At 38.5% G+C, this 26,705-nt stretch overlaps 3 protein-coding genes across 4 annotated transcripts; 1 reads left to right on the top strand and 2 right to left on the bottom strand.

The window, feature by feature from the left end:
• Positions 1-416: 416 nt before the first annotated feature.
• On the bottom strand, positions 417-12,190 carry LOC137950367 (uncharacterized). Of its 2 annotated transcripts, none has more exons than XM_068796788.1 (5): positions 11,934-12,190; positions 10,899-11,492; positions 9,840-9,960; positions 2,401-2,460; positions 417-1,888 (listed from the first exon to the last, which is right to left on the bottom strand). In XM_068796788.1, the coding sequence occupies exons 2-5, from the start codon at positions 11,354-11,356 to the stop codon at positions 659-661; spliced, it is 1,869 nt and encodes a 622-aa protein (XP_068652889.1). In that variant the 5' UTR covers positions 11,357-11,492; positions 11,934-12,190; the 3' UTR covers positions 417-658. The 2 variants fall into 2 exon arrangements, with proteins under 2 accessions (XP_068652889.1, XP_068652888.1); XM_068796787.1 differs by having other exon boundaries at positions 11,978-12,190.
• Positions 12,191-13,646: 1,456 nt separating this feature from the next.
• On the bottom strand, positions 13,647-15,287 carry LOC137950244 (putative UPF0481 protein At3g02645). Its single transcript, XM_068796630.1, has one exon. The coding sequence runs from the start codon at positions 15,285-15,287 to the stop codon at positions 13,647-13,649; it is 1,641 nt and encodes a 546-aa protein (XP_068652731.1).
• Positions 15,288-17,919: 2,632 nt separating this feature from the next.
• Positions 17,920-18,447, top strand: LOC137950242 (pathogenesis-related protein 1C-like). Its single transcript, XM_068796628.1, has one exon. The coding sequence runs from the start codon at positions 17,920-17,922 to the stop codon at positions 18,445-18,447; it is 528 nt and encodes a 175-aa protein (XP_068652729.1).
• Positions 18,448-26,705: the final 8,258 nt, after the last annotated feature.

The following is a 26,705-nucleotide window of genomic DNA, read 5'->3' as shown; positions in this document are numbered from 1 at the left end:
TTATCCTCTCTTAGACTATTTTGCTCATCTGCTGGAGGTTAATTACTAGAATAATTTCTGTTAGGTATATTTTACTTGATAAGCCTAGCTTCAGTTTTCATCCGTAAATGTGTTTTCCAGGTTCTGTTTCTCAACAGCAGTAAAGAGCATTGGCGTATTCCTTTTTTATTTTCAAGTAGGTTTCTCCCATTTCAGAAAGGCTTTCAGCCATTTTTAATGCTTAAATCAATTGATATGGTATAAGTGGGTAATCTAGGACTTGGCAGACTGATGCTCCGATGGCATCTGTCTTAAACGAATTTACCTTCAGAATGGAGAACTCTTTCTTCGTTACTGCTTCAGAAACAAGCAGTCCCCAGCAGGCTCCGGATCGTGCTTGCTTTTATACTACCCTGTAAAATATATTCAGCTGACTGAGAGAGACAGAGCTATAAGGCCAATTGAGGTTCCATGGCTGTACTTTGTGATCAGCCAGAAAATCTTCTTTACATGCATTTACTCTTTAACCACAGAAAGTAAGAGATTTTTTGGATACTGCAAGTAATGATTCAGGAAGTTTCCACCTAGTCTTATGTTTGTTCAACAAGCCTATTTACAGTATAGACAAAGCTGTGCCTCACAAGCAAACATTTTGAGTAATTACTCTGCTTATACTGGGTCAACTTCTCCACCCCCTCCAATTAATCTGAGGTCCCCTGTCGAACATACCGAATTGAGGCCTCAAGACTTGGTCAGGATTGCCAAATCCTGGAGCATAAGTTAAATTCTGCATAACTGATCCAGCCACAGGTCTCATTTGCATGGATGGGAGATAAGGAGGAAGAACTTGTGCAGTAAAATTCCTGGGCATTAAGGGCCAGGGTGGAGCTCTTTGTGTAGTGAGTGCAGCAAGTGGAGAGGGCATATGGGGCCCAATAGTGGAGACTGAGGACAACATTGCCTTGTGCTTCAGTTCTGGAGGGATCCATTCTGGTATATTGTCATCATCATCCCAAATATTCTTTTGGGAAATACGTGAATCTGCTGTGGGGTTTATTGCTGGCAGCTGAAAAGCAGATGGTCGTGATACTCTTTGATTGTTAATCCCCATTACTTTTGCAGTTGGAAGCAGAGGCACTGAATCACCTTCATCCCTTCTTCTCTTGGAGAAATGATCCTTATCATTGAGTAATCCAAGTTTGCTTGCTGGACGTAGAAGAAGATCTCCACATGCAGTGCTAAAGTCAAACTCCGGAAGATCATCATCATATGTGCTAGCAGCATATCTCTTTTCGGAGCCTAGACCATGTTGTGATACACCAAGAGGCAATGGGTCTGCTGATACTACAATTGTACTGGCTTCTTCCACTTCAGAAGCAGCGAGCTCTGTTACAAACTCCCTAGCTGATTGCAAAGAGATCAAACCAGGTCTTGTTGATGAAGGCAGTTCTCCAGAACTGATCTGAGAATTATCCAGGGCCAGAGCTGCTGGCATAGGAACAGTATTGCAGAGCAACTCATCGACATTTGATGGATTCTTCATATTTTCATTTATTTTTGATATTTGAAGTGTAGCTTCATTAACAGATGGGGGGCTAATTTGACATCCATGTAAAACTTCTGGCTTTACCACCACAGCACCAGAAGGAGGCTCAACTGATTGACCAACCTGTGAGAGAACTTTCTTTTCTGAGTTTTTAGACAAAACTGATGAAGTCCGGTTTCTCCGCCAAACAACACAGCCAATGAATGAATCCTGATCACCTTCCAATACAGCCTTTCCCTTGAAAAATCCATACTTTGCAAGTATTGTGATGATACTGTCACTTCGAGGACACACATATAAGACAACACCAGGAGATATTTCAGCCAAGCCAACCCTCTTCCCTTCTTTGTAGTTTTTGGCAGCCTGTAAGTCACATATGGACATAATACTAAATCATCTCATAGAAATTATTTCTTTTTTCTTTTATATTTCTGGTTTTTTTTAGGAATCAAAATGCTTCTTTCTTAGCCTCATTCTGAACGAGAAGTAAAGTCTGATCCACATCTGTGGATTTGGGTTAAGGAATTTGTATTTAATATTTATCTTTGGCAATACTAAGGACTTTAGAAGAATTTTATAACCTTAGGATGTGAGCTTTATTATGATTGCTTTTTTATCTCATTATGTATTTGAATATTAAAATTTGTTTTAACTAATCATATACATCAGCAACCATATTTCGGAAGATTTTGTATTAGCCCCAGAGACTGATAACTGGTTCTACTTATGTAGCACTGAATATGAGCAGTGTGATTCACTCCTGCGATTGACCGATCAACCAAGAATGGTAGAGATTTAGTTAGCATCTTCTGTGATTGTGGTCACAGATAAATCAAGAATGGTGGAAATTTTGGTAACATCTCTAATGGTCTCACCTCCTTCATGGCAAACAGTCCAGTTTTAGATGAATGAACATTCCAACAAACAGAGATTACCTGCAATCCAATGTTTGAAGGTATCAGCAGTTTTCCATCGCCATCAGATTTGGCTGAATTGCAGATGAATGAACAAGACAGAAACCATGAAGCATATGAAATATCTGTTTTATCAATCTCATAGCATCATAATATATTAATGCATTTTGAGAGAACAATTTCAGCAGAGGACAAAAAGAAGAAGAACAGCTAGATTCACAAAACCTCATATACATGGATATGAAAGGACAACCACATCGCTGTGCCTCAAACGTGGAGCAAATTGACCTACATACTTGCTTTCCAGGTTTTCATAGCTCAAAGCTTCTCAAGCTTGAAAAGAGGTTTGCTGACCAAATTTCAGGCTAGGTAAGCTAAAAGGTCAAGCTCAGCTAAATCAGAACTATTATCAGAATCTAAACATGTATCCAATTTTATAATGGAAAAAATTTCAATAAGATGAAAAATAGTACAGGAAATTCTTACTCCCATGCAATAGAAGCTTTCCATCCTTACATTTTCATGCAAAAAATTAATAACTTACATTTCGTCATAACTTCGGGAAAAAAGGAGTTTCACTCTCTTGCCGCATCAAAATATCTTTGACATTGTAATGAGTTTGAGACTTATCTGGGGACAAGTTGACCCTTCTCCAGATCTGTAACCAGTCACATAATTTCTTAATGGATTCCGCCTAGTGAACATCAGAAAAACTGACCTTGATGGCATCTCTGTTGAAGTTCAAAGGTATTTTCATCTTTCCAAATGTGCATGACTGCTCCCTCTAGGGCTATGTGGGTCTCAGTGATAGATAGTGTTACTGGACCTGTTTTTTGGTTATTGAGCTGGTTAAATTAGTTTTCTTTATAAGCAGTCCTAGAGGGGTATTGTAGTTACAACATGTAATATTCACTTAGTTGATTTTTTTTTAAATAAAAAAATAAAAAATAAATCACCTAAGTGAAAATTACATGTTATATAAAGGATCTAACTCTTGCACCTTTCTCTCGACTCTTTTCGTCTATTTTCTCTTCTCTCTTCTTCTTTTCTCCTCCAAGACTTGTTTGCAGGATTTACCATGGTATCAGAACAGTAGGTCCCAAGGGAACTCAAGTTCCAGCCTTTTTTTAATTTCTTCTTGGTATCTGTGACTTCTTGCAGGGGAAGGATTCATCGACTCTGTATTCTGATTGTTTTTTAAGTTAGAATCTTTCTTCTTCTTTCTGCCTGATCCTGTAGGTTCATGGCTTAAATGTGCTGCATAAGCCGTTGAGCATGTGTTGTAACCCAATTTCTGGGTTGGTGACTGCCCCTTTGCTGGGTTTTTATATCTGCACAGACCTAGAAAGACTGTTTTTGCTGTGTTTGGTGGCGTTGGAGTTAGTGCAGTGTGACCTTTCAAGTGTTCTCGTAGGACTATTTTAAGTACTTGTAATTGTGTGTGAGTGATGATGAATTGAATTTTCAGCCTCATAATACTGTTTTAAGTGTCTGTTATTGTGTTTGAGTGTTGGTGAATAGAATTTTCAGCTTCAGATTGCAGACTTTCTATAGCATTCTATTCCTGGAGAAGATTTTATTGTCTGTGCAGTATTATAATCTTCTCTCTTTGCTGTCGGTAATTGGTATTTGTTGAAAATTTGCTTAATGGCTGGTCAAGGTGGGGTTGTTACCTGTGTGGTATCTATTGATATATTGAATAAACATACAGGAAAGATTACAAAACTTGTGTAAAAATTCTGTGTAATTCTTATAGATGACAGTGGAATGAGCACTTGGAAATCACTTTTGGGTAGCTTCTTCTGTTTCTATTTTGTAAATTCTACTCAAATGTCTTTGCTGTGTTCTTCTGCCTATTCAGAACCCTCCCCTGTTCCTTCTCTTGTTGCAAGGAAGCAAATCTGATGTGAAACTTCAATTTTTTAAAATGTTTTCAAGAATTTCAACTTCATGGGCATGGGGTCAAGCTTGTTTCATGGTTTAAACCTAATTTAATGTTTAAGTATTATATTTTAATTAAGTATACTATTAAAAGTTACTAATTCTCTTATTTTCCATATTTTTCTCATTTGGGGGCACTAACACTGGAAACTGTTTTCCAGTGCACATGAACTGGTCCACACTAACACCCAATTCGAATATAAAGTTCATGTAGATGAATGAAATGAATTTGAATCAGAAGATGAAGATGAACTTCAAATTTTATATTTGTTGACCAATCCCCCCGCCCCCCTTTTACCTCTATTCAGATTACATCAGTTCAAACTATGTTATCGGTCCAATTCTGTCCAAATGTATCTTAGGACTAAAGGAAGCTTAAATATCTTAAGGACGATCCCCCAAAACCAATGAATGATGACTGGGAATTAGATAATCATCAAGTGATGACTTGGCTAGTGAAATGTGGAGTTTAGACTTGGTTCTTACATTATGACCTACAAAACTGCTAAAGGCAAGTGGAAGACCCTCAAGTCCCTATACTCCTATCAGAGTAACCAGTCTGAAATCTATGACTATCTTATGATTATACTTTGATGTGTGGGAGTAAGAGTATGACTGATTTATTTTGGTAAGATGCATGGGAGTAAGAGTATCATCCCTTAACTACTGATGTTGATGAGCTAAGAAAGAAAGAAAATCAGATGTAGGTTGCTTGGTTTTTGCATGGTTTAAGACCAGATGTGATGCAATTCTCACTCAATTGTTGGTAAATGACGACTTCTTCAAGGGTTCCAAGGGCTAGTCAATAAGCTCATAAGCTACTTATTGTTAGTCAATAAGCTAAGACCAAGTGTTGGTTTAGAAAAGACTTCTTCAAGGGTTCTAAGGGCTGGAGGCACAGTTACTTCCTCATCTGATAAGAGTTCTAAATCAGGTGATGTGTTAGAAATCTGCAACAACACAAAATAGGACAGAAAATGTAACGAGATGTGGGAGTGGAGGTGGTGGAAGAGGAAGAGGAAGAGATGGAGCCGGTCATGGTAGGGGTCATGAAGATAGAAAATGTATTCATTGTGGAAGAACCAACCACTTGTCTAAAAGGTGCTGGCATAAATTTGAGAAGTTACGTGGGGAAATTCTAGTGTGTCAGATGTACTAGATGGTAGTGGTGGTGGTGATGATGACTCTCTTGCATCTATCCAAACCAAAATTCAAGAATTGGTAGAAAAGCTAGGACAAATGTTCTCTTCTTCTAGTACCTCAGCCCCTGATCCTCCTCCTAATGCCAGCACCACCTTAGCAACTTCAGACATGGCTGCCTTCCGTGTGTATTCCTCTCTTATTTGGATCATTAGCTCAGGTTTTCGGCTCATATGTTAGGCATGTCCCCCCACTTTTGTCCTTGACTATATCTCCTCTTCATAAATCGGTCTTGTCAGCAAATCACTTTCACTGTTTAGGGGGAGGGTGCAGTTCAGGCCACATCCAATCCCTCTTTATCCTTCGTCTTATATTTTCCTAAATTTTCCATTAACTTGTTGTTTGTAAGTTACTTAACAAAATCTTTAATCTGCACTCTAACATTTTTTTCCTTTTGATTGTGTTTTTCAGGACTTGAGGATGATTGGTGGGGGACAAGAATGTGAAGAACTCTAACATCTTGAAGGGCCACCAACGAACATTGCACTTCAAGCGAGGATTTCTCCATAGCCAATGACATCTTTGATGGGGACATCCTTCTCCAGCTAAGATTCATATTATCACTCCTGGTCCTTCAAAATTATCATTTCATTGCGAGGCTTGTCAGCTCGGGAAGCACCACAAGGCAACGTTTCCATCAAGTAGTCGTAAGAGTCATCATGCTTTTTTGTCTTTTGTGGATGATTATCATTATCTCGTGTGGGTGTAATTTCCTAATGAAAATATGAAGTTTTTAATGTATTCCTAAAAATTTATATTGACATAAAGAATTTTTTTTGTACTTCACTCAAAATTTTACATACAAATAATGAACATGAGTTTGTCAATAAGAGCTTCTCAACTTTTTTATTCTACACATGCATCTTACATGAAACAACTTGCCCATATACCCTACAATAAAACAAGGTTGTTTAATGTAAAAACCGCCATTTGCTAGATGTTGCTTGGACTATTATGTTTCAAATGAAGATCCCTAAAACTTATTGGATGGATGTGGTGTTCAATATGTGTTACTTCAAATGCCCTCGTATGTTTTGTCTGATCGTATTCCTCTTTAGGTCCCTCAATCTAAGAGAACTTTGTTTGATACTTGTCCTTGCATTTTTGGTTGTACATGTTTTGTCCATCCACTTGGTTTCTCTGTTAATAAACTCTCCAAGATCCATCAAGTATAGATTTTTGGTGTATCCTCAAGATAAAAAAAGGTTACAATTATTATGAACCCAAGACTAAAACGTGTTATATGTCATCTGATGTTACCTTTTTTGAAAATATCCTTATTTCGTATCTACCATGGAGTCGGTCATGCCCTCCTCATTAAGTCCAGCAATTCCTCTTCCTATTCCGTTGATGGATGCTCCTACGGATGAACAAAAGCCAAAAGTGGTGAGGCTTACTAAAGATTTTCCGCAAGTGTATCATCGCACAAAGTAGATTTCTCCTAGTGATCGTGGTTTGCCTTCAATGGATAGCTGCTTGCTTGCTCCTCAGCCTTCATATGTTGTAGTTCAAGATGGTCAGTCCATGCCTCTTCCCTCATCATCTCCTCCGACATCCAATGGTTTCGATGAAGATGAGTTAGACTTCCTATCACTCAAAGGAAGGGGTTTCTACATGTATTGGATATCATATTTCCAAGTTTGTTTTTTATAATCTCTTGTCTCACTTTCGATCCATTGCCACTTCCTTGTCTTTTATGTTTGTTCCTAAAACTGAGCAGGAAGCTTTAAAATGTCCAAAGTGAAATGCAAGCGTTACCGTCTAGAGGTACAAAGATTCTTTGTGGTCCCCCTCTGACTGCAGCCATTGTAGGTTGCAGATGGGTATACATAGTGAAATTTAACATTGATGGTTCTATTGAGCGACATACAACTTAGCTTGTTGCAAAAGGGTAGATAGAGACATATGGTGTGGATTTCTTTGATAACTCTTCTCCAATGGCACGACTCAACTTTGTACATAACCTAATCTCTATGTTAGTAAATAAAGGATGGTTGTTACATCAATTGGATATCCAAAATGCCTTTTTATATGAGGATCAAGAGGAGGTGTACATGGAGCAACCTCTTAGATATGTTGTTCAAGAGGAAAATGGCACTGTCTGTAAATTACATAAAGCAATTTATGACTTAAAGTAGAGCCCGAGGTTTGAAAAATTCAACTTTGTGGTCATTACGTTTGGATTTTCCCACAGTCATTGCAACCATTTGTTGTTTGTCCTTAGACGCCCTTCAAGAGTTTAGTTTTGATCATCTATGTGGATGACATCATCCTCTTTGGAAGAATATAGTTTGATTTATTTAAGATAATTTCTTGATCAGAATAATGGAATTTTTAAACATTTGAGGGATTTGCCATGGAGACTTAATATATTCACTTGATCAAAGGAAGTCAAAGAGGTTATTATAATTTTTGTGAGTGGAAATCTAGTGATTAAGAATCTCCAACTCACTGGTGATCCAACTCTACATGATGAGAATTTTTTATGTTTCAACTATATCATTATTGTCAATAAATGCTTTGGTTAAGAACTTTCACAGCTTTTTTGCCTGGTAAACTGTTAATCTATTCTCATTGCTCACTTGATTTAATTTTTCGTTTAGGGACAGAATTTCATTAACCTTACATAGTTATCATGGAGAACTTAGCACAGATACTTCTTACCTGCGTTCAGATTCTGTAGCTTAAGTAACCCTGACTAGCATGGACCATTAAAGGGATTAGAATTTTTATAGCAGGCTTCCAGAATCTCAATGATTCTTATTTCTTACAACAGTAACAAATTAAGGTTGGTTCCCTGCTTTATATTGAAAAGGAAAGATGCTAATTACTCTAGTAGAGAAATGTTTGCTTGGTAAGCTTTTGGCAGCTCCATGTGCTTTATATCCTCCCATGCTCGTAAGTATTTAGACAACTTATTTTTGGATTGACAAAAGTTGTGATTTCAAGTTGCTTTTGGTTCTATTTCTCATGATTAGACAATGCAAAGATTCGGTATTCATTGTCATCAAAGTTATGGATCCATGGTTTTGCTTTTGGGTTTCTAATCCTCACTGCAGGTGGACTTTGTCATTAAGTCGCATAGAGTGATTCACAACATGCATCTTACATTTAGGAAGGAAAAGGGAAGCTCCTTCAGAACATGTTCAAGATATAGTTTTCACTCATTACTCCTCAAAGTACTAAGCCAATGCCAAGGACTGTTAAGGAACAAAAATATTCTTCTGATAGCAATCCATATGAAACTTATCTTTGGAATAGGGAAACTCAAGCCGAGTACCACATCTACTCAAAACACATTCACATACTCATATCTGGTATCTTTTCAACAGTGTGTTCAGATGGTAATAAATAACAGTTACATAATCTGCTATATAACCACATTCATAAAGTTACTTACTGGTTTCACCTTCAGCAACCTTCTCCTGAAACTGATTCTCATTTCACAGAGTATTAACAATGGAGAACTAATGGCCCAGCCAAACTTTCCCTTGGCTTTTGGAAAGAGAATGAAAATATTATAACAAAATAAGTAAAAACCCTAAGCCTAATACAAGGCAGAACTAATAAATAAAGCCCAATGAACATTTTGGCATCCATAAACATGGCATTCTCTTTTTATTTTTTTTAAATAAAAGACAACTTTAAGTGGTTTTTTCTTGAGTAAAAGAGATGAATACAAAAGAGGCTAAGAAAAACTTCTAAGGACAAAGTATGATTAGAGTGCTCAACACTTTTCCAAAAATTTCTGCTAGAATTGAGCACAACATGGTTGTTGACGTTGAATTTCTCTTTTTTTTACTCCGAATGGAAAATCTAGAATTTTGACTTTGTTCTCTTCTCAAACTATTCAAGAAGGGAACAAGTTGTCGAAGAAGAAAAGAATCAGGAAGTGCCAAAAATAACTTTTCTCTGTCTTCAAAGTTATTTTTATTTCTTATTTGCAGGTTTTGGTTCATCAGTGTGTTGAAACACAAATTTATGACTGGCGAGTATATATCAAGAAGAGTGCGTGTAACCACAGATGACAACACTAGATATGTTTGTTTGAAACAAGAAAAGTGTGTGAACAAGCTTTACTAGCTAGTAGACAATGACCAAAGGAACCAATGAGCTCTTGGGTAACTATAGAAATAAATATCTGTCCATGTCATAGAAAACCATGTCGATAATCATGTTACTTGATCCAATAAGCTATTTTCATCATCATCATTTATCATAGCAATGTGTCATGAATCATAAGAAAACAGAGTAATTACCATTAGTGTACGATTGCGGGAGCGAGGAAGCTCTTGTATAAATTTTTCAAAAGCGTCTAATCTGACTTTCCCTTTAACTTCTACTGTTTTAGGCCATTTGATTTTTGAGGCTTTCTCACCACTGCAAGGAAATTTCACTACTACAGTTAATAAATAATAACTTATATTGTTTCAACTCAGAGAAAAAAATTCAAGTTACCATAAGCAGTGATACTGTCTAACACTTTTTTCACCCAACTTATAATCCAGCTATGATACTGGTGATCAAAACACATAATTTTGGCAAACCATGGATCGTAAAAACCATGCTGGTAGAAGTAAAGCTAATAAGAAAAGGTCATTTTTCAAAAAGAAAACATAACAGATTTGATATTACTAATCAAGTTGAATTCCAGACTAAGAAATACATTTAGTTTATCCATATAAAGTTGACAGACTGTACAATGACAATAAATCTGTACTTACAAAACTAACATTTGAAGAAATCTTAAACCACAATAACACCAATCAAAAGGAACATCTGTGGCATATGTCAAAATGCAGGATCTAAGACTGTCTCACTGCATCACCAGAAAGGCAGAAGGCAGCTTGTGGAGTAAAGGAGAACAAAAGCCTGCTGCTGGTAAAGTGGCAGCATCAGCAGCCTCCGTAAGTGGTACTTAATGTGCAGTGCCACCCTCACACACTGAAGATGGAAAAGGTGTGGACTAATGGCTAGCACATCCGTGGTGGATATGCTCTCATTGAACTTCAATCTAGTGAGAGTATTTAGCCACCCGACTCAGAAAATCGTTAAGTTTTTAAAGATATTCATGCTAGAGATGTAGCCCATGCCACAAGGGTATAAGTTGTTGAAGAGTTAACTGCTAAACTGAAAACTTCTTACTGTAACAACCTAACCAAAAATGAGAGCAGAACAACTAACAACTATCCGAGGTCTTGAAGAGTTAACTGGTAATCTGAAAATGGTAACTGCAAGCACCCAAGTAACTAATAAGAGTCAAAGAGCAACTGGTTCCTATATCAAGAAAAGAATGTTTATAAAGTCATTCAAGCAACCTTTTGAAGAAGGCCACTGCTGACACAGCTATAGTAGCACTCAGCTGAAGTGAACCATCCCAAAGTCTCTCAATGACCTTCGAGGGCATATTAACAGGCTTATTTGAAGCATCATTTCCAATCTCTAGAGGCCTGTCATAATGATTAACTGAATTTTCAGGGGACTTCTTGTCCACAAGTGAACGCTCAAAGTTTTCGTCATCCAAGTCACCTGGTTTGCTCATAATTATGCCATCACAATCTCTTCCTAGAATAATGTTAGAAGCATCCGGTCTGTAATGAGGGTATTCATCTAATTGAAGACCTTTATTAAGCTCGTCTGGATTCACCCTGATAGACTTGGGGTCTTCATCTAAAATATTACTTCCTGAGTGGTCAGGATCTGTTGATTTTCTTTTCCTGATTAACTCGGGCAAAACATTTGTGGGCTGAACAGAGGAGAGAGAAGTCTCAAACATGGTAGCCGCAGGGTAGTGGCAGCAGGCTCCAAACCGATCATCAGACTTCACAAGTCACATCTTTCTGTATCTTGTTCTAATTCAGTACATTGGTATTTGATGGTCCTCATTTTGCAGAGGGAAGTTTATCTATCATCTGCAACCAAACATTTAAACAAATAAGAAACAGTAGGGTAATATAGCAATTCCATATAGTTACACAGAAAAGAATAAGAGGAAAAACCAAAACCCCGGACAGTGAAGTTTTCATATCTGGGAATAATAGAGAAACAAAGGCCGACCAATGAACTGAACAAGTAGTATGGCACTCAGCAAAGGAAAGACAACACTGTTACAATTTCATTAAATTTTTTTTCTCGTCTCATTACTTTTCCTTTTTGATGACTCTCATGCCCGTTTCTTTTTAACTCTCGTCTCCATTACTTAAAACTCTTCACCATTTTCAATTTATTTAAACCAGTGTTCTTCGTGATAGAAGACGAGCAACATCCAAAAATGTGAACACGAAATCCACTTAAGCGAAACGGAAAGTGAATCAGCAGAATTTGAAAAATCGATGTGAAAAAAGAACCATAACCTCGAAAAAACATCGGAAATGTCTCCGAAGCCAATCCTTCTTACCGTCCGAGCGAGAGGATATCCACAAAAGAGAACCCGTAGCCTAGTAATTTGATCAGAGAACGCGCAAAAAGAAGAGTCTCAACCCTAACAAACTAGAGTCAGTCTCTTTCGTTTCACTGACGAGTGCGCGATTTTAATGCGCTGTTCGTGTGTTGGTGCGTTACGGTGAAACGAGACGACGTCTTCTCATACTTGTTTTAGGCGTCTTTCTGATTTTGGTTTTTGCTCGCAGCAACGCGGCTGCGGTCGACGACAGTTCATGAGCGCTGCTGCCGCGAGCTGAAGCATAGTCAGCCGTACCGGTTACGTGGCAGTGGATATTATGATTCATTAACAGACTATGAGCTGTTTTATTAATTAAGCTATTAACACAGTGACCGACGTGGATTTCGGAAGGGGCGGGTCGGATGGGGTCAGACTCGCCCCTTCTAAGCCCCTTGACTTGCCCCAAGTTCGCTCGGGAAACTGAGTCACTCGGACCATAAAACAAATTAGATCATCGTCTCTATAAGGTGGAGGAGGTTAACGAATTTTGATCTAACATATAAGATTAATTGTAATATTTCATAAATATGTATACATATTTAGTGTTCATACTAGTATTATGTGCTCTTATAATATAATAAAAATCACAATGTACTCTCTTCTAGGCTTGTTAATTTTAATTAGTAACAATATGTAATACTCTTAAAATTAAAAAAAAATTAAGTAATTTTGAAATATTTTACTACCCAAGCCATGTCTCCACCATGTGACTAAACTTTAGAAACAAATGTGAAAAAAAAAACATTTAGTGTTTTAAAATATTTATCTGCTTAATGTAGTATAATTAAGGATATAATGGTAGTTTAGTCACTTTATGTGCCAACTTGTCGTATCAACAAGAGATCACTAACAAAAGTGATGGAAACAAATAACCAAATTTCTCCTTCTATGTGTGAATTGAAGCTGATATGTAGTCGAGTACAAGAAGACAAATAAAACCCACATCTAATTAGTTGTTCTAAACAAGCTTGAAGGGGATTAGTAAAGTTAAATTATAAAATTAGTAAACAATCGATCAAAAATACTAAATTTTACATGAAAAACCCTTCAAGATGAAGAGAAAAATCACAGAGCAATTTTGTGAACAATCGGCTACATCAATTGAAGAGATTACAAAGTATTTTTCTCAAGTTTTTGTCAAAAAATTAATATTACTTCCCCATGTTGCTACCCTCTCTCTCTTTCTCTCTATTTCTTGTAAGGGTCTGTTTGGAACCCCTAGAAATCTAACAAAAATAAAAGGTAGGTTGGCACATGAGACCACTTTGGAAGAGAAAGGGAAGTAGGTTGAGGAATGACACCTCCCTCTACATTAACGAAAAGACCAATTTTGAACACATTGAAAGAACTTGTATCAAGGTGTCAAGAGAACCTATAAGAGGAAGAAAGGACTCTTCCCTTATTTTTGTGTGTAGATGGAGATGGGGAGGAGAGAGAGTGCCTTCCACTTGATCACTCTGGTTTTTGGACAAATTGAGAAGGTGGGAGCCAACCCTAAGTCCTTCCCTTTCCTACCATTTCATACCAATTTTTTCAGCTTTGAGAAACTCACTAATATATAAGAGACAGAAAGCACTAAAACTGAATACAACTTTGTCTTAGAGAAACTCACTAATACTCAGTTCTACCACTCATCACACTTAAACAAAGAGCAGGTAGCCTGCAAACCGGCCAGGAGCAAGAGCATAACGGCAGCCATTAATGTGAGGAACCGCCAAGAAACAAATATGTAACCGTTCATAAACTGGCGGAGCTTAACCTTCCATCGACCATTGTAGTATCTGTTAACATCTTCAATAACTTTATCTAAGAAAGGAACTTTGGTGAGTCTAACCGATTTGCACATTCCGTTCCACATATCTGCAACTTCTGTATCAGTCTGCAGATGGTTAATAAGAACCCCTCTTTCCCTGAGTAGCTTCGCGTCTTCTTTGGTGTCGATGATCCCGTTCATCAGTTCAGTGTAGCGGGAAAGAACCAGTGGCCCTGAAGCGGCGGATGCCTCGTAGGCTATCATATTTCTTAGTACGACTTCAGTGTTAACATCCAGGGTGATTCTGGGGAGATACAAGGTGACGGTCTTCTTGTCGAAGGATATCGTCGATAAGTCACCATTGGTGGCAGCAAATTTGACTCCGGCATAGAAGAGTTCAGTGACACAGGGGATCGTGATTTCCTCAAACAAGGGTGGCTGGTTGTCTTCGACGGACTCTTCCTCGTCCTCTCCGGTGTTTTCGTTACCTTGGGAGAAGCAGAGATGCTCAATGGGTTGTTTGACGACGGCAAACACGGGGAGATTAAAGAGAATTTTCCATACAATTTTGACAAAAACTAAAACAGGTCTCGAAAAAATAACCCTCTTAATTAGAAGAACAGGTGAGCAATTCAAACTCCAGATTCTCTTCAGGAGCTTTCCGATAGTGTTCTCGCCTGTTTCTGACAACCCACGACTGCTTTCGTCGGCCTCGGAATACTCTTCCGTTTCCGTAATTTCAGTTGTTACTTTTGACTTGGGCATGATGACAAAGTAGACAAGCTCCAGCAAATGTGCATGGCGGGTGATATTGACGCTTTGTAAATCCCCTGTCATCTTGAACGGGGAGACCTGCTTACATAATCCCACCAGCATCGAATGTAACAAATCCTCTACCTGCGAAGAAGAGTGCTGAAATCCCAATATCGTCCTCAAGAGAAAGAGTGGGATCTGGTTATCAAGCATCGTTATATCCCTCAAAATCGCATTATGAGCCGATTTGGATCCAACATTATCTAGCAGATGGGACATCCTGGAACAAACGCTTGCAAGCGCCTTACCTTCTCCGGTTGAGAAGATTTGAAGGAACTCCAACAAGAAGCAGGCGTCGACAGCCATGCACCAGCACAAGGTTTCACCACAAAAATCCAGGTAACGATGGTAGCAACATCTGATCCTTGGCTCGAGCTTCAACAGATGGTCAATCAGACGAAAGAACTCGAAACCGAGTTGTCTCTGGATCCTCTTTGCAGACGAGAGCTTGTACCTCTCCATATCATAGAGCTCTGGACGCCAGTGGTGGTAAGGACCAATTGCTACCTGCTGAGGAACGTAAGCTTCAGGTTTGTTAGCCATCAATGTTTTGGGGACATTAAAGATGGATACGGCAAGTCCGTCGTCATCGTCTTCTTCGATCTCGTCTTCGAAGGTTCGGCGGATTTGGATGACCCATTGGTGCTCGTCGAAGCTCTGGCTTGAACTCCAGGGCAAGGCGGTGGGGATGGCAGGCATGTTCCTTAGTTTGGCAATCAACCTGGAGACTAGCTCGCTTGTAAATGCTGCACCCTCTGCACGTAGTTTTATAGGCTTCGATTTTCAATGTCGAGCCTTGAGAGCGTTTTCCCACGTTTTAGTTAAATATCTTTATTCGTAATAGGTCAGATTAAATTAGCGCCTTTACGAGGCTTCTCATGAGTTAAAAAGAATCTAATGCCAATATCATTATATAAAAAAATTATTATTCTTCGATTTTCATCACTTAAATTACATAATGTCAATGTTAAGACCAAAATACCCTTTCATAGGACCTAGTTATGTGATAATATAGTACTTTTATACTTGTTTAACCCAGTTTCATGTATGTAACTAATATAATATTTTTGTATTATTAAATGTTAAGTGAGTTATATAAAAATATTTATTAGGTAAATATTATCAATTGTTAGTTTTCATTTGTTTACTTGGTCCTCGATTTTTGTTCGACTTACGGTCTCATGTCACTTAGTGCTAATATGGTACCAAATCTATTGATAATATAACATATAATGATAAACTTAACTAGGAGTTGTTGACCATAAGTCCCAAGGTGTTTGAGCCACTACTCTATTTAAGTCTCTTGAGGTTCTAACTTGTTCATGTTGTGTAACGAATTATATGAAACCCTTTTAATTACGAACAAAAGTTTTTGGGAGTGAAGCAACTATCGGAAATATTGATTGTGAACTACTATTATTTTTGTGTTTTGATTGGTATATATGTAAATACTTTATAATTTAGTCTGATAAACTTATTGACCCCCTTTTCTAGATTTATCCTTCTAGGACCTAACATATCCCACCCAAACAAGTGGAGTGGTTGATCCCTCGAGAGCGATGACAATCCTTTGACTTGATTGTATGAACTCAACACGACGTAATCCACTCGTATTGTATTTATTAATTTTTTTTTATTTGTAATGTTCACAAGGGGATAAGGTATTAGTGGCATAGAATTTTAGGTCATCAAGGATGGGCATTTAGCCTACCTATCTAGTATGTGGAAGCAATTGACCAAATACTATTTTGGTCCTTTCAATAGAATGCCCCAAATTGGTACAACTTGTTCATGTCCTAAACTACATAGACTATAATTAGGATTTAGGCTGATGTGTGACTCTTTTTGCCCATTTGGATGCCTCATACAATATATGATGGGTTTGTTTAGATTTTTGGAAAAAAAATGTGGTCAAGAGAACCGAACCGGATAGAAGGGTATTTTGGTGATAAAAATTGAAGAAATCTAATATTTATGTTATAACATTGATTCATTGTAAAATATTTTTCTTTAAAAAAAAACCTTATTAAATAAACCACATGGAATAAAAGATAGACATCATATTGTTATAGATGAATGGCTTAGGAATCCAAAAGATTGCAAGACACATGAGTCACGACGGATGTGTCCAACCCATCCCACTTCAAGGGGAGAAAGCCAGGGAGGAACCAGTGAATGGGTGAATATGATTCTCTGAAGTTGGTGCATTAAATGGTTGGTAGAGGTGGCGGGTTAGAAGCCAGTGGAGTGAGCATATCATGTTGGGGAGGTATAATGAGTTGGGAGGGGTTAGCTTCCTTATGTGATAACAGATTATCTGATAGAGGTTCCTCCGTGAAGATTCATCAGGTTCATCAGGTGTTCTTCTCAGAGCAGAGAAGATTCTAATGACGCGCATAATTCGAAAAGAAAATTTCAGTACAGATTTTAATTGTAAAAGCTTGAAAACCAGACCCTCGTAAATGGAAGAACATTTTGACAAAAGATAAATTTACATTCAGGGACAACACTTTTAGTAGCTTTCTTTGGAACGGCTTCCTCTGCTTCGAGTTGCAGTTTCTTCTCGTTTGGGTACTGCGACTAAGTAAAGAAGCTCAAGAAAACGAATTTTACATTGTAACTCATCTTCGGCATGTTCAAAGTCTGCCACCCTTTTGAACGCAGACAAGCACCAACAGAACCCAGCAGGATGGATTTGAAGTGGATTTTCATGATGGATGAAGCTGATCAGGTCTCTGAGCAGAAACAGAGATATCATTAGAACACTTAAAAATGGTCTTGATCTTGAGTTATAAAATTATTTTTTATACTTATCATTTGGGTTGGATTGTGAAGTCATTAGGATCTTAAGATCACTAAATTTATCAAATATGTTTTTACATCTTAAACTTTTAAGGGAATTTTACTAAATTACCCATTTTAAATTAAATATCGCATAAGAGCCGTGCAAAATTTCATCGGTTCTTGACAATTAGTGACAGAGTTCCGTCCCTCCATGCATCAGCCTACTCTAATGGCGATTTAACTTGCACTTGAAGGTCCAGCCTACAGAAGAGTCGACCGAAAGCAACTCCGACCACCGCCACCATGAAATGGATAAACCTCACAGCCAACTTATTTGCACCACACGGCGCTAAAGTCTAAACCAGGCCAGGAATATTAAATTCTAGTCTTACCTCCAAAGCAATAAAACAGCTCCTCATCAGCCGTCATTTCTCTCCTGTTTATCACTATAGCGCCTATCCGCCCTTCATCCCAACTCACGTACAAGGTCAGAAGAAGAAGCTCTAACTTTCCCTCTCCAGCGACCTACCTCCTCTCTTCCCTTTCAATGGCGATGATTTGGTATACTAGTGCTTTTCCCAACGTCACCGAGTCTCTCCTTCTCTTCCTAACTCTCTTCCTCAGCTCACTGACCACCATTGATGGAGCCATGAATAAGACTGAGATGATTCAACAGTTTCTCGACGGACATAACAATGCACGAAAAGCCGTTGGGGTCCCGCCGCTCGTCTGGGAGCCTCTACTTGCTACATACGCTCGCGTGTATTCGAACCAAAGGCGACATGATTGCAGATTGGTGCACTCCTCGGCACTCGTCTTTGGAGAGAACATCTTCTGGGGCCAGGGCCGCCGGTGGACCGCCAAAGATGCCGTCAATGCTTGGGTGGCCGAAAAGCAGTACTATCACCACAAAAGCAACAGTTGCAGCGGCCCTGATTGCTCTCACTACACCCAGATCGTGTGGCGGAACACGGAGCGAGTCGGCTGCGCGAAGATCATTTGTGACAGTGGGGACAGCTTCATCACCTGCGAGTACTATCCGCCAGGGAATTATATCGGAGATCGGCCTTACTAGAGAAGTCGTATCAGTACAGCGACGGAAGAGGTTAATCAAGAAGAAGAACACACAAGAATAAGCCTGCAGTAGGTGGCACTCATGGCTGGGAGTGCAGGTTAATTATTGGAATTGCACCATGTACAGCGACACAGATTGATTGTTTATGTACCAAAATAAAGATTAAACGTCGATTCATCCAATTAGCAGAACTTTTAATTATGCGTGATTTGCAAGGTTGTTTCATTTTCAGTCTTCTTCTTTTGGCGCTGTTTTATCCGTTCCTTTCTCTTGAGGATTTCCCACATTTTGCTTTGCTCAAGACTGAATTTCTGATGATTCCTCTGTAGATGGAAAGTGGAAACGTCTATAGAATACTGGGGTTGACAACCAAGTTCTTTATGTTGGTTCGCATATCTTGAGAAGCAGAAACAGCTGTTTGTAATCGCAAGGACTGGATCTGAACAAACAGAGTTAACCGATTTGGACCTGAAGATGAAGATAATGAAAAAAGAGAAAAAGGATCGAATAAAATGGTTCCTGTCATGTTATTAGGAAAAACCAACGAGGGAAGAAAAGGTAATACTAGAAGAAAGGCAAATAAGAAAAACAGCACATCGTAAGCATACAATAAAAAACACGATAAAACTAAATTATGAACAGATTGTAAGCCAAAGCTCATATTTAAAAATTCCAGGGGCCATTATGAGATACAGATTGGGATATTTTGTTGAGGTCGCTGCTATTGCAAAAATATGTAAAACATTCATATAATTAAAGGAGGAATTTTGCAACAAAAGTATGTATTAATTTTTATTTCCTTGCATCTGTTTGCAAGCGATCAATTAGTTGGCCTTTGCACGTAGACATAAGAAATTGACTTGCTGTTCTTCGGTATCTCTCTCTTCATGACACCGCCGCACCGCCGCAGAAGAGTGATACTTGCACTTCCTTCGGATACCAGGAAAATGTATCCAGAACTTAACATAAATCCTTTGAATCTTCCCATGCATCTTCTGCCTTGAGCAATTTACAAGAAAGATTTGATTAGACCAATAAATAAGAGAAGAGTTCGGAGAAGCGTGAGGACGTGGTTACTGTCTTTCGACTCGAACTGTCCAGCAGCTTTCTTCAAGCTTACAATGGTCAAATGACAATTCACATTGGTTTCCACGCAGAAATCCCATCAAGCAAGTAACTTCTTACACTCATACAATTAATACTAAGACGACTTCGTTCAAAGCATCTCTACCTGATACAACTTGTTCTACGCAAATAAACTATATATGTGTAAGGAAACAGGAAAAGCAACCATGAAAAAAGAATAATTTATCCGGTATTCACTATGAATCTGAATCAATTACAACTTTACCAATACTAACAAGAAAAATAACAGCTACCTCTATAACAAAATCTAATATCCCAATACTAACAAGAAAAATAACAGAACCAATTACAATTGTACAACACAACAAGTAAGGTAAAATAGAAAATGAAAGAAAATTCAAAATTAATCTGGTCTATCCTTATGCGCTTGATTGAGTGAGTGATCGACTTGCAGCATTGTCAGCAACAGAAACAGGGTGCTGAGCAGGAGAAACAGGGTGCTGTAATACCCCACCCCCACAAGATGGAAAAGAGAAGTTTACTATTCCCATTTTGAGCAAGTGAGATTGAAGGGTTGTAGAAGGTAGAGCCTTGGTGAGGAGATCAACAAGTTGTAAGTGGCTAGGAACATGAGAGGTGGAAATGGAACCATCCATGTATCTCGAATTAGATGGTAATCTAACTCGATATGTTTTGTACGCTTGTGAAAAACTGGATTTGCAGCGATGTGAATGGCTACCTGATTATCACAAAAAAGATGAGCAACTTGAGGATGGGAAACTTGAAGATCTTCAAGTAGAAACTTGAGCCAAGTGATTTCAGCACATGTTGCTGCCATGGACTTGTACTCGGCTTCTGCTGAAGACCTTGAAACTATGGTTTGCTTTTTAGATTTCCATGAAATAAGTGAATTGCCAAGTAGAATGCAGTAGCCTGTCACTGACCGACGGGTGTCAGGGAAAGAAGCCCAGTCAGAGTCATAGTATGCAACTATCTGCAGTGATGAATGAGCAACAAGAAAAAGTCCTTGGCCAGGAGTTGCCTTAAGGTACCTCAAAACCTTATGAGCAACAACCATATGTGCAGTAGTTGGCTTGGAAATAAATTGGCTGAGTGTGTGAACTGCAAAACTGAGATTAGGACGAGTTATGGTCAAGTGTAGAAGCCTTCTACCCAACCTTCAATAAGTGGAGGGATCCGACAATGCAAGGCCAGAATATTTGCTAAGCTTTAAATTTTTATCCATTAGCCAGAATTTGCAAGTATCTTTAATGTATACTTGCATTGAGAAATATGGAACCTTTTGGAAGTTCTGGCCACCTCAATACCAAGGAAAAACCGAAGAGGACCAAGATCTTTGATCTTGAAATGATCATCGAGAAAATCCTTGAGTGTAGCTATAGAATCAAGAGAATTAGTGGCCACCAAAATATCATCAACATACACTAAGAGAGCTGTAAAAGAACTGTCAGTGGCCTTAATGAATAAGCTGTAATCTGCCTTGGAATGGAAAAAGCCAAAATCTAACCAACAAGCAGTGAGTTTGGCATACCATTGTTTGGAGGCTTGCTTTAAGCCATAAATACTCTTCTGAAGTTTGCAAACTTGGTCGGGCTTACCCTTAGTATACCCCGGTGGTTTGGTCATAAAAATTTCTTCATTTAAGTCACCATGAAGGAAGGCATTATTTACATCGAATTGATGTAAATGCCATCCATGAATGACAGCTATAGACAAAAGGCAACGAACAGTCACCATCTTAGCCACGGGTGAGAATGTCTCAGTGTAGTCAATCCCCTCTTGTTGGGTGTAACCCTTGGCCACCAATCGGGCTTTCAGCCTTTCTATACTACCATCTGAGTTGCGCTTTATTTTATACACATACTTGCAAGCTATAGATTTTTTACTAGGGGGAGGTCTTAAAGGACCCAAGTTTTGTTTTGTTCCAAAGCATTCAATTCGGCATCCATGGCTACGCACCAGTGGGGATCTTTAACTGCTTGAGAATAGGATGTTGGCTCACAAACAGTGGAAAGTGAGGAAGAAGAGGCTTGAAAGGAAGGTGAGAAATGTTCATAAGTCAAGTAATCATGTAAGGGGTATTGATAAGTAGAAGGAGGAGAATTTACCTGAGCCAGAGATTGTGATGTTAAAGCCAAAACAGCCTGTTGACAGTGGAAGTCATGTAGGTATGCAGGTGCATTTCGAGGTCTAGTTGACTTTCGAAGAGGAAGAGAAGTGGAAACATGTTTAGAATTAGTGACAGGTTGTGGTGAAGGAGAATTATGTGAGGATGGACTTGTGGGCAGGACAATAGGTGAGTTAGGTAGAGGTGGATCAATATTAGGTGGTAATGAAGCAGGAAAGAAAGGGGGAAAATCAAATGAATCTGGTGGAGGTGCAGTAAAAACAAGTGGATGGTTAGGGATATAAGTGGGAAGATCAGATTGAAGAGTGTTAAGAAAAGGAAAAATTCCTTCATGAAAAATAACATCCCTGGAAGCAAAAGTGGTATGAGACTCAAGATTAAGTTGTTTATAATTTTTAACCCCGAAAGGATAGCCTAGAAAAATGCATTTTCTGCTTCTTGGATCAAACTTTTTACGCTAATGGGACCAAGTAGTTGCAAAACACAAACATCCAAAATTTTTTGAGGTGATGGTATGCCGGTTTAGTGGAGAATAAAATCTCATATGGAGTTTTATTGTCAAGAAGAGGGTTGGGAGTTCGGTTAATAAGGTAGACAACTGTCAAAATGCAATCATTCAAAAAATGTAAGGGCACACCTGACTGAAAACGCAATGCTCTTGCAACATTGAGGATGTGTTAATGTTTTCTCTCAACAATACCATTTTGTTGAGGCGTCTCAACACAAGAGCATTGGTGAACGATGCCTTTTTGATTAAAAAACTCAGTCATTTTGAACTCAGCTCCATTGTCACTTCGAATAATTTTTATTTTAGTGTCAAATTGAGTTGCTGTCATATTGTAAATAGATTCAATACATGCCCTTGTTTCTGATTTTGTATGCAGTAAATAAACCCAAGTGGTTCGTACAAAATCATCAACAAGAGTTAAAAAATATTTGGTTCCATCATAAGCAGGTATAGAACATGACCCTCATATGGCAACATGCACTAAATGAAAAATGGAAGGAGATTTGTGTGGTTGGTAGGAAAATAATTTTTGTGTTACTTAGCAATTGGACAAACTGAACAAGGAGCGATTTTATTTGCATGGAAATTGTCTTGTACTATTGGATCATGAATCAAAACTAGTCTAGAATTTGAAATATGACTAAGGCGACAATGACAAAGGTCAGAACTATTACTGCTAGTCATGACAAAAGTAGCAAAAGGTTTGGAATTAAAAGACAAAGAAGATAAAACTTTTATAGAAGCATTTGGAGGAACAACCACTGGCAAAAGATGATACAAACTGCCTTTGACTTCAGTCATCCCAATCGTGGTCCAAGTGGAAAGGTCCTGGATGAAACAATGGTTAGGCAAGAAAACTAAACAATGGGAAAGAGATTATGTTAGTCTTTTAACTTAAATTAAATTGAAACAAAAAGAAGGCACATATAAAGCATCCTTTAGCAAGATGTTACCAATGACTTTCACGTTTCCTAAATGACTAACAGGGATAGAAGTTCCATTTGGAAGCTTAACAGAATATGAAACCTTGGCTGTAGCAGAAGAAAATAAAGTGCTACTGCAAATCATATGATCTATGGCACCCGAGTCCATAATCCAAGGTATATCAGTATGATGAGCAAAAGAGGAGAGGGCAAGAGGGATACCAGATATCTTGGAAGCTTTTGGTTCAGATGTGATAGGTTGATGGACAACCTGAGCCTGGTTCACAGAGGGGCAAGCAGTCGAAATATACTTGACTTGAAGCAAAGCCATTAGCTACTAATATTGTGCTTTGGTGAAACGTACTTAGTTTTCATTAATATACTCCTGGTTAGAATCTAAAGACAAGCTGGCTTGATGAACAGAAGGGCTAGCATTTTGACCCTTGTAAATTTATGGCCTGGAGGGTATCCGTGCAATTTATAACACCTTACAACTAGATGACCAATTTGCTTACAATGGGTACAGTAAGGTACTTGTGTATTCCCTACTTTAAAACAAGTTTCAAGGGTATATCTTTGTATGCGAGAATGGGTGTAGTATGGCCTGTCTCTCCTAGTAGTAGCAAATGATTTGGTATTGGTTTTGAAAGAATTATAGGATGTGTTTGTGACTAAAGCTATAGACTCAGGATTTGGGAAAGCATATATGATCTTGTGCTGTTGTTCTTGTTGTTGTATAAGGGAGAAAACGTTATTAACAGGAGGTATAGGGTCTGACATCATAATCAGATCTCTAACATTAGAATACTTGTCATCAAGTCCTACAAAAAATTGAATGACATTATCTCTTTGATACCTATCATACAGGATATTCAGTTGTCCACAAGTGCAAGCCGGCATTGGATCATACACGGCGAGTTCATCCCACAGTATATGCTCATAGAATCTTGTTCTAGCTGAAGACTTGCCAAGTTTCTCTTCAATTGAAATATGCGAGGACCATTTTGCTGAGTGAATCAATCCTTGAGTTCATTTCAGATATCACGAGCATCGTCCACAAAAGCCACACTTAATTTCACGGTGGTGCTGATGGAATTCCGAATCCAAGTCACGACCATATCGTTGCATCGTTCCCATGCATTGAACAAGGGATCTTTAGATGAAGCAGGTTTGCAGAGACTGCCATTAATAAAACTCAATATGTTCCTTGCTCTGAGTGCTCTACGCATAGCTCGAGACCAAGTCCCATAGTTCTCTGATGTAAGAAGATCAATAACAAGCGCAATGGTGGTATGATCTCCACTATCAACTCTGTATGGGTTATTTGGGTCGTTGAAGTAAAAAAATGAAGAAGAGGGGGGGGGGGGGGGGGGGTGTTGTTCTTAGGAATCTCTTCCTGTTTCTCCATTGTAGAAAAAAGGAGTAAAGGGAAATCAAGAAAAAAAAGTGAGACTAAGCTCTGATACCATGTAAGAAAAGAAGAAAAACAATGATGAAAAAGAAAATTTTCTCCTGTATTCACTATGAATCCAAATCAATTACAACTTTACAAATGACCAAATATATACAACAATGACAGTTACCTCCATAACAAAGTCTGACACCCAATACTAACAAGAAAAATAACAGAACCAATTACAGCTATGACAACTACCTTTATAATAAAATCTGACACCCCAATACTAACAAGAAAAATAACAGAACCAATTACAATTGTACAACACAATAAGTAAAGTAAAATAGAAAAGGAAAAAAAATTCCAAATTAATTTGGTCTATCCTTATGCGTCTTATTCAGAGTGAGTAATCGACTTGCAACATAGTCAGTAACAGAAACAGGGTACTGAGCAAGAGAAACAGGGTGATGTAATAATATGGAGAAACATCTCCACAAATCCCTCTCATCAAATGAGCCAAAATCTAAGAGACAGAGACACAAATACAGAAGCTCAGAACTCTGATCGATCTCAAGCTAGCCTCACATATACGTCTCATAACCACCATCCGCAGTCTTCACTTCGATGGCGCTCCCTTCTCTCCTCTCAACCATATTCCTCACCTTATCCTTCTTTCTTACTCTCTCGGTGGTCTCCGTCGATGGCGTGGCTAATAAGGCTGAGATGATTCAACAATTCCTCGACGGCCACAACCGTGCTCGGAAAGAGGTTGGTGTTCCTCCCCTTAAATGGGATCTTCTATTGGCCAGATACGCTCGTGTCTACTCGAACAAAAGGTGACACGACTGCCGACTAGTGCACTCCACGGCTCTGGTATACGGTGAGACCATCTTTTGGGGTCAAGGTCTGAAATGGAGTGCTAAAGATGTAGTGGCTGCCTGGGTGGCCGAGAAAGACTTTTATCCTACGACAACAACAAGTGCACGGGACCGGGTTGCTCCCACTTCACTCAAATGGTGTGGCAAACAATTGAACGAGTTGGGTGTGCGAAGATCATATGCGACAATGGGTATAGCTTAATCACCTGCGAGTATTATCTGCCGGGGAACTACATCGGAGATAAGCCTTATTAGTACAGTAATCAGTGATGAAGATGCATAAACAATGTTTATGTCTCAATATGTAAAGTTTTAGTGTAAATGGTGGAGATGTTGAAGAAATACATCCTACTAGCTCAATTTAGCTGTACAGATTCTTTGAATAATGAATATTGATTGCTTCCCTGTACAACCTTAAAAGTTCGTTGAGGAAGAAAGGGAAAGACGGTAACTAGACGTATATATATATTCCAGTTCAGAAGCAAACGCATATGAGTTTATGGGCTAATTGGCAAAGAAATTGAATTAAAGATAATATACGAAGAAGCATCTTCAGATCGATCACACAGTCTTCCCATACATATATATATTACTGTTATTAAGGGGACCTAAGCGTTAGTTTGAATTCCAGGAAGAAGTTATCCTATTCATCAAATTGAGCTATAGCACCTGAAAACAACAGATGAGAAGCCAACGACAAAAGAGGTGATGTCTGGATCAGATTTTAAGATGACAATCCAGATTATCAAGTACGTTTAGTTGCTCCTGAGATTTTCCGATGCAGACAACAATCGGGATAGTTGGTTCAGATGAAACCCCTTGTGCTGAAACGCGCCTGAAGAAAGCCAAATGGTTTTCTTAAGCAACGTTCAAGTGACCGTTTGAGGTGAGGGCCCCTAGCGTTTCCCTTCAGCAAAAACTCAATCGAAGCCGCATTGTTGGAGGAGGTGTGACAGTGAAGCACAGACATGTGGCTTTTAAACGATAATGAGTAAAGGAGGAAGGTTTAATATGGGTAGAAGAATGAGTAAAGAATCACAATCAATTGCTTAAAAAGAGAGAAAGAAGTTCTTTTTTCCTCTTTATCTATGACATAAGAATAGATGCTTTCGTTTGTGTTTGAAACAATGATGGGACAATTTCTTTCCAGAAATGGTTCTTTTATGAATCGCATAAAAGCCCAAAATAAATCATCTTCAATCTTCTACAGAAGCATTTCTGACTGTTAAATGGGGACGCTCTGGCTGTCCGCATTCTTCTTTGTCAATGCTAGTCTTATCCTTTTAAAAGACTGACTTGCGGATAGAAAGGGTGGAGT

The sequence above is a fragment of the Aristolochia californica genome, unplaced genomic scaffold, assembly GCF_029961685.1.
Source record: "Aristolochia californica isolate CCGP_79_NKW_82.1479 unplaced genomic scaffold, dmAriCali1.0.hap1 SCAF_14, whole genome shotgun sequence".
In the NCBI taxonomy this organism is placed as follows: domain Eukaryota; kingdom Viridiplantae; phylum Streptophyta; class Magnoliopsida; order Piperales; family Aristolochiaceae; genus Aristolochia; species Aristolochia californica.
The sequence above is the reverse complement of the archived record's forward strand: the minus strand, read 5'-3'. Positions and strand labels throughout refer to the sequence as shown.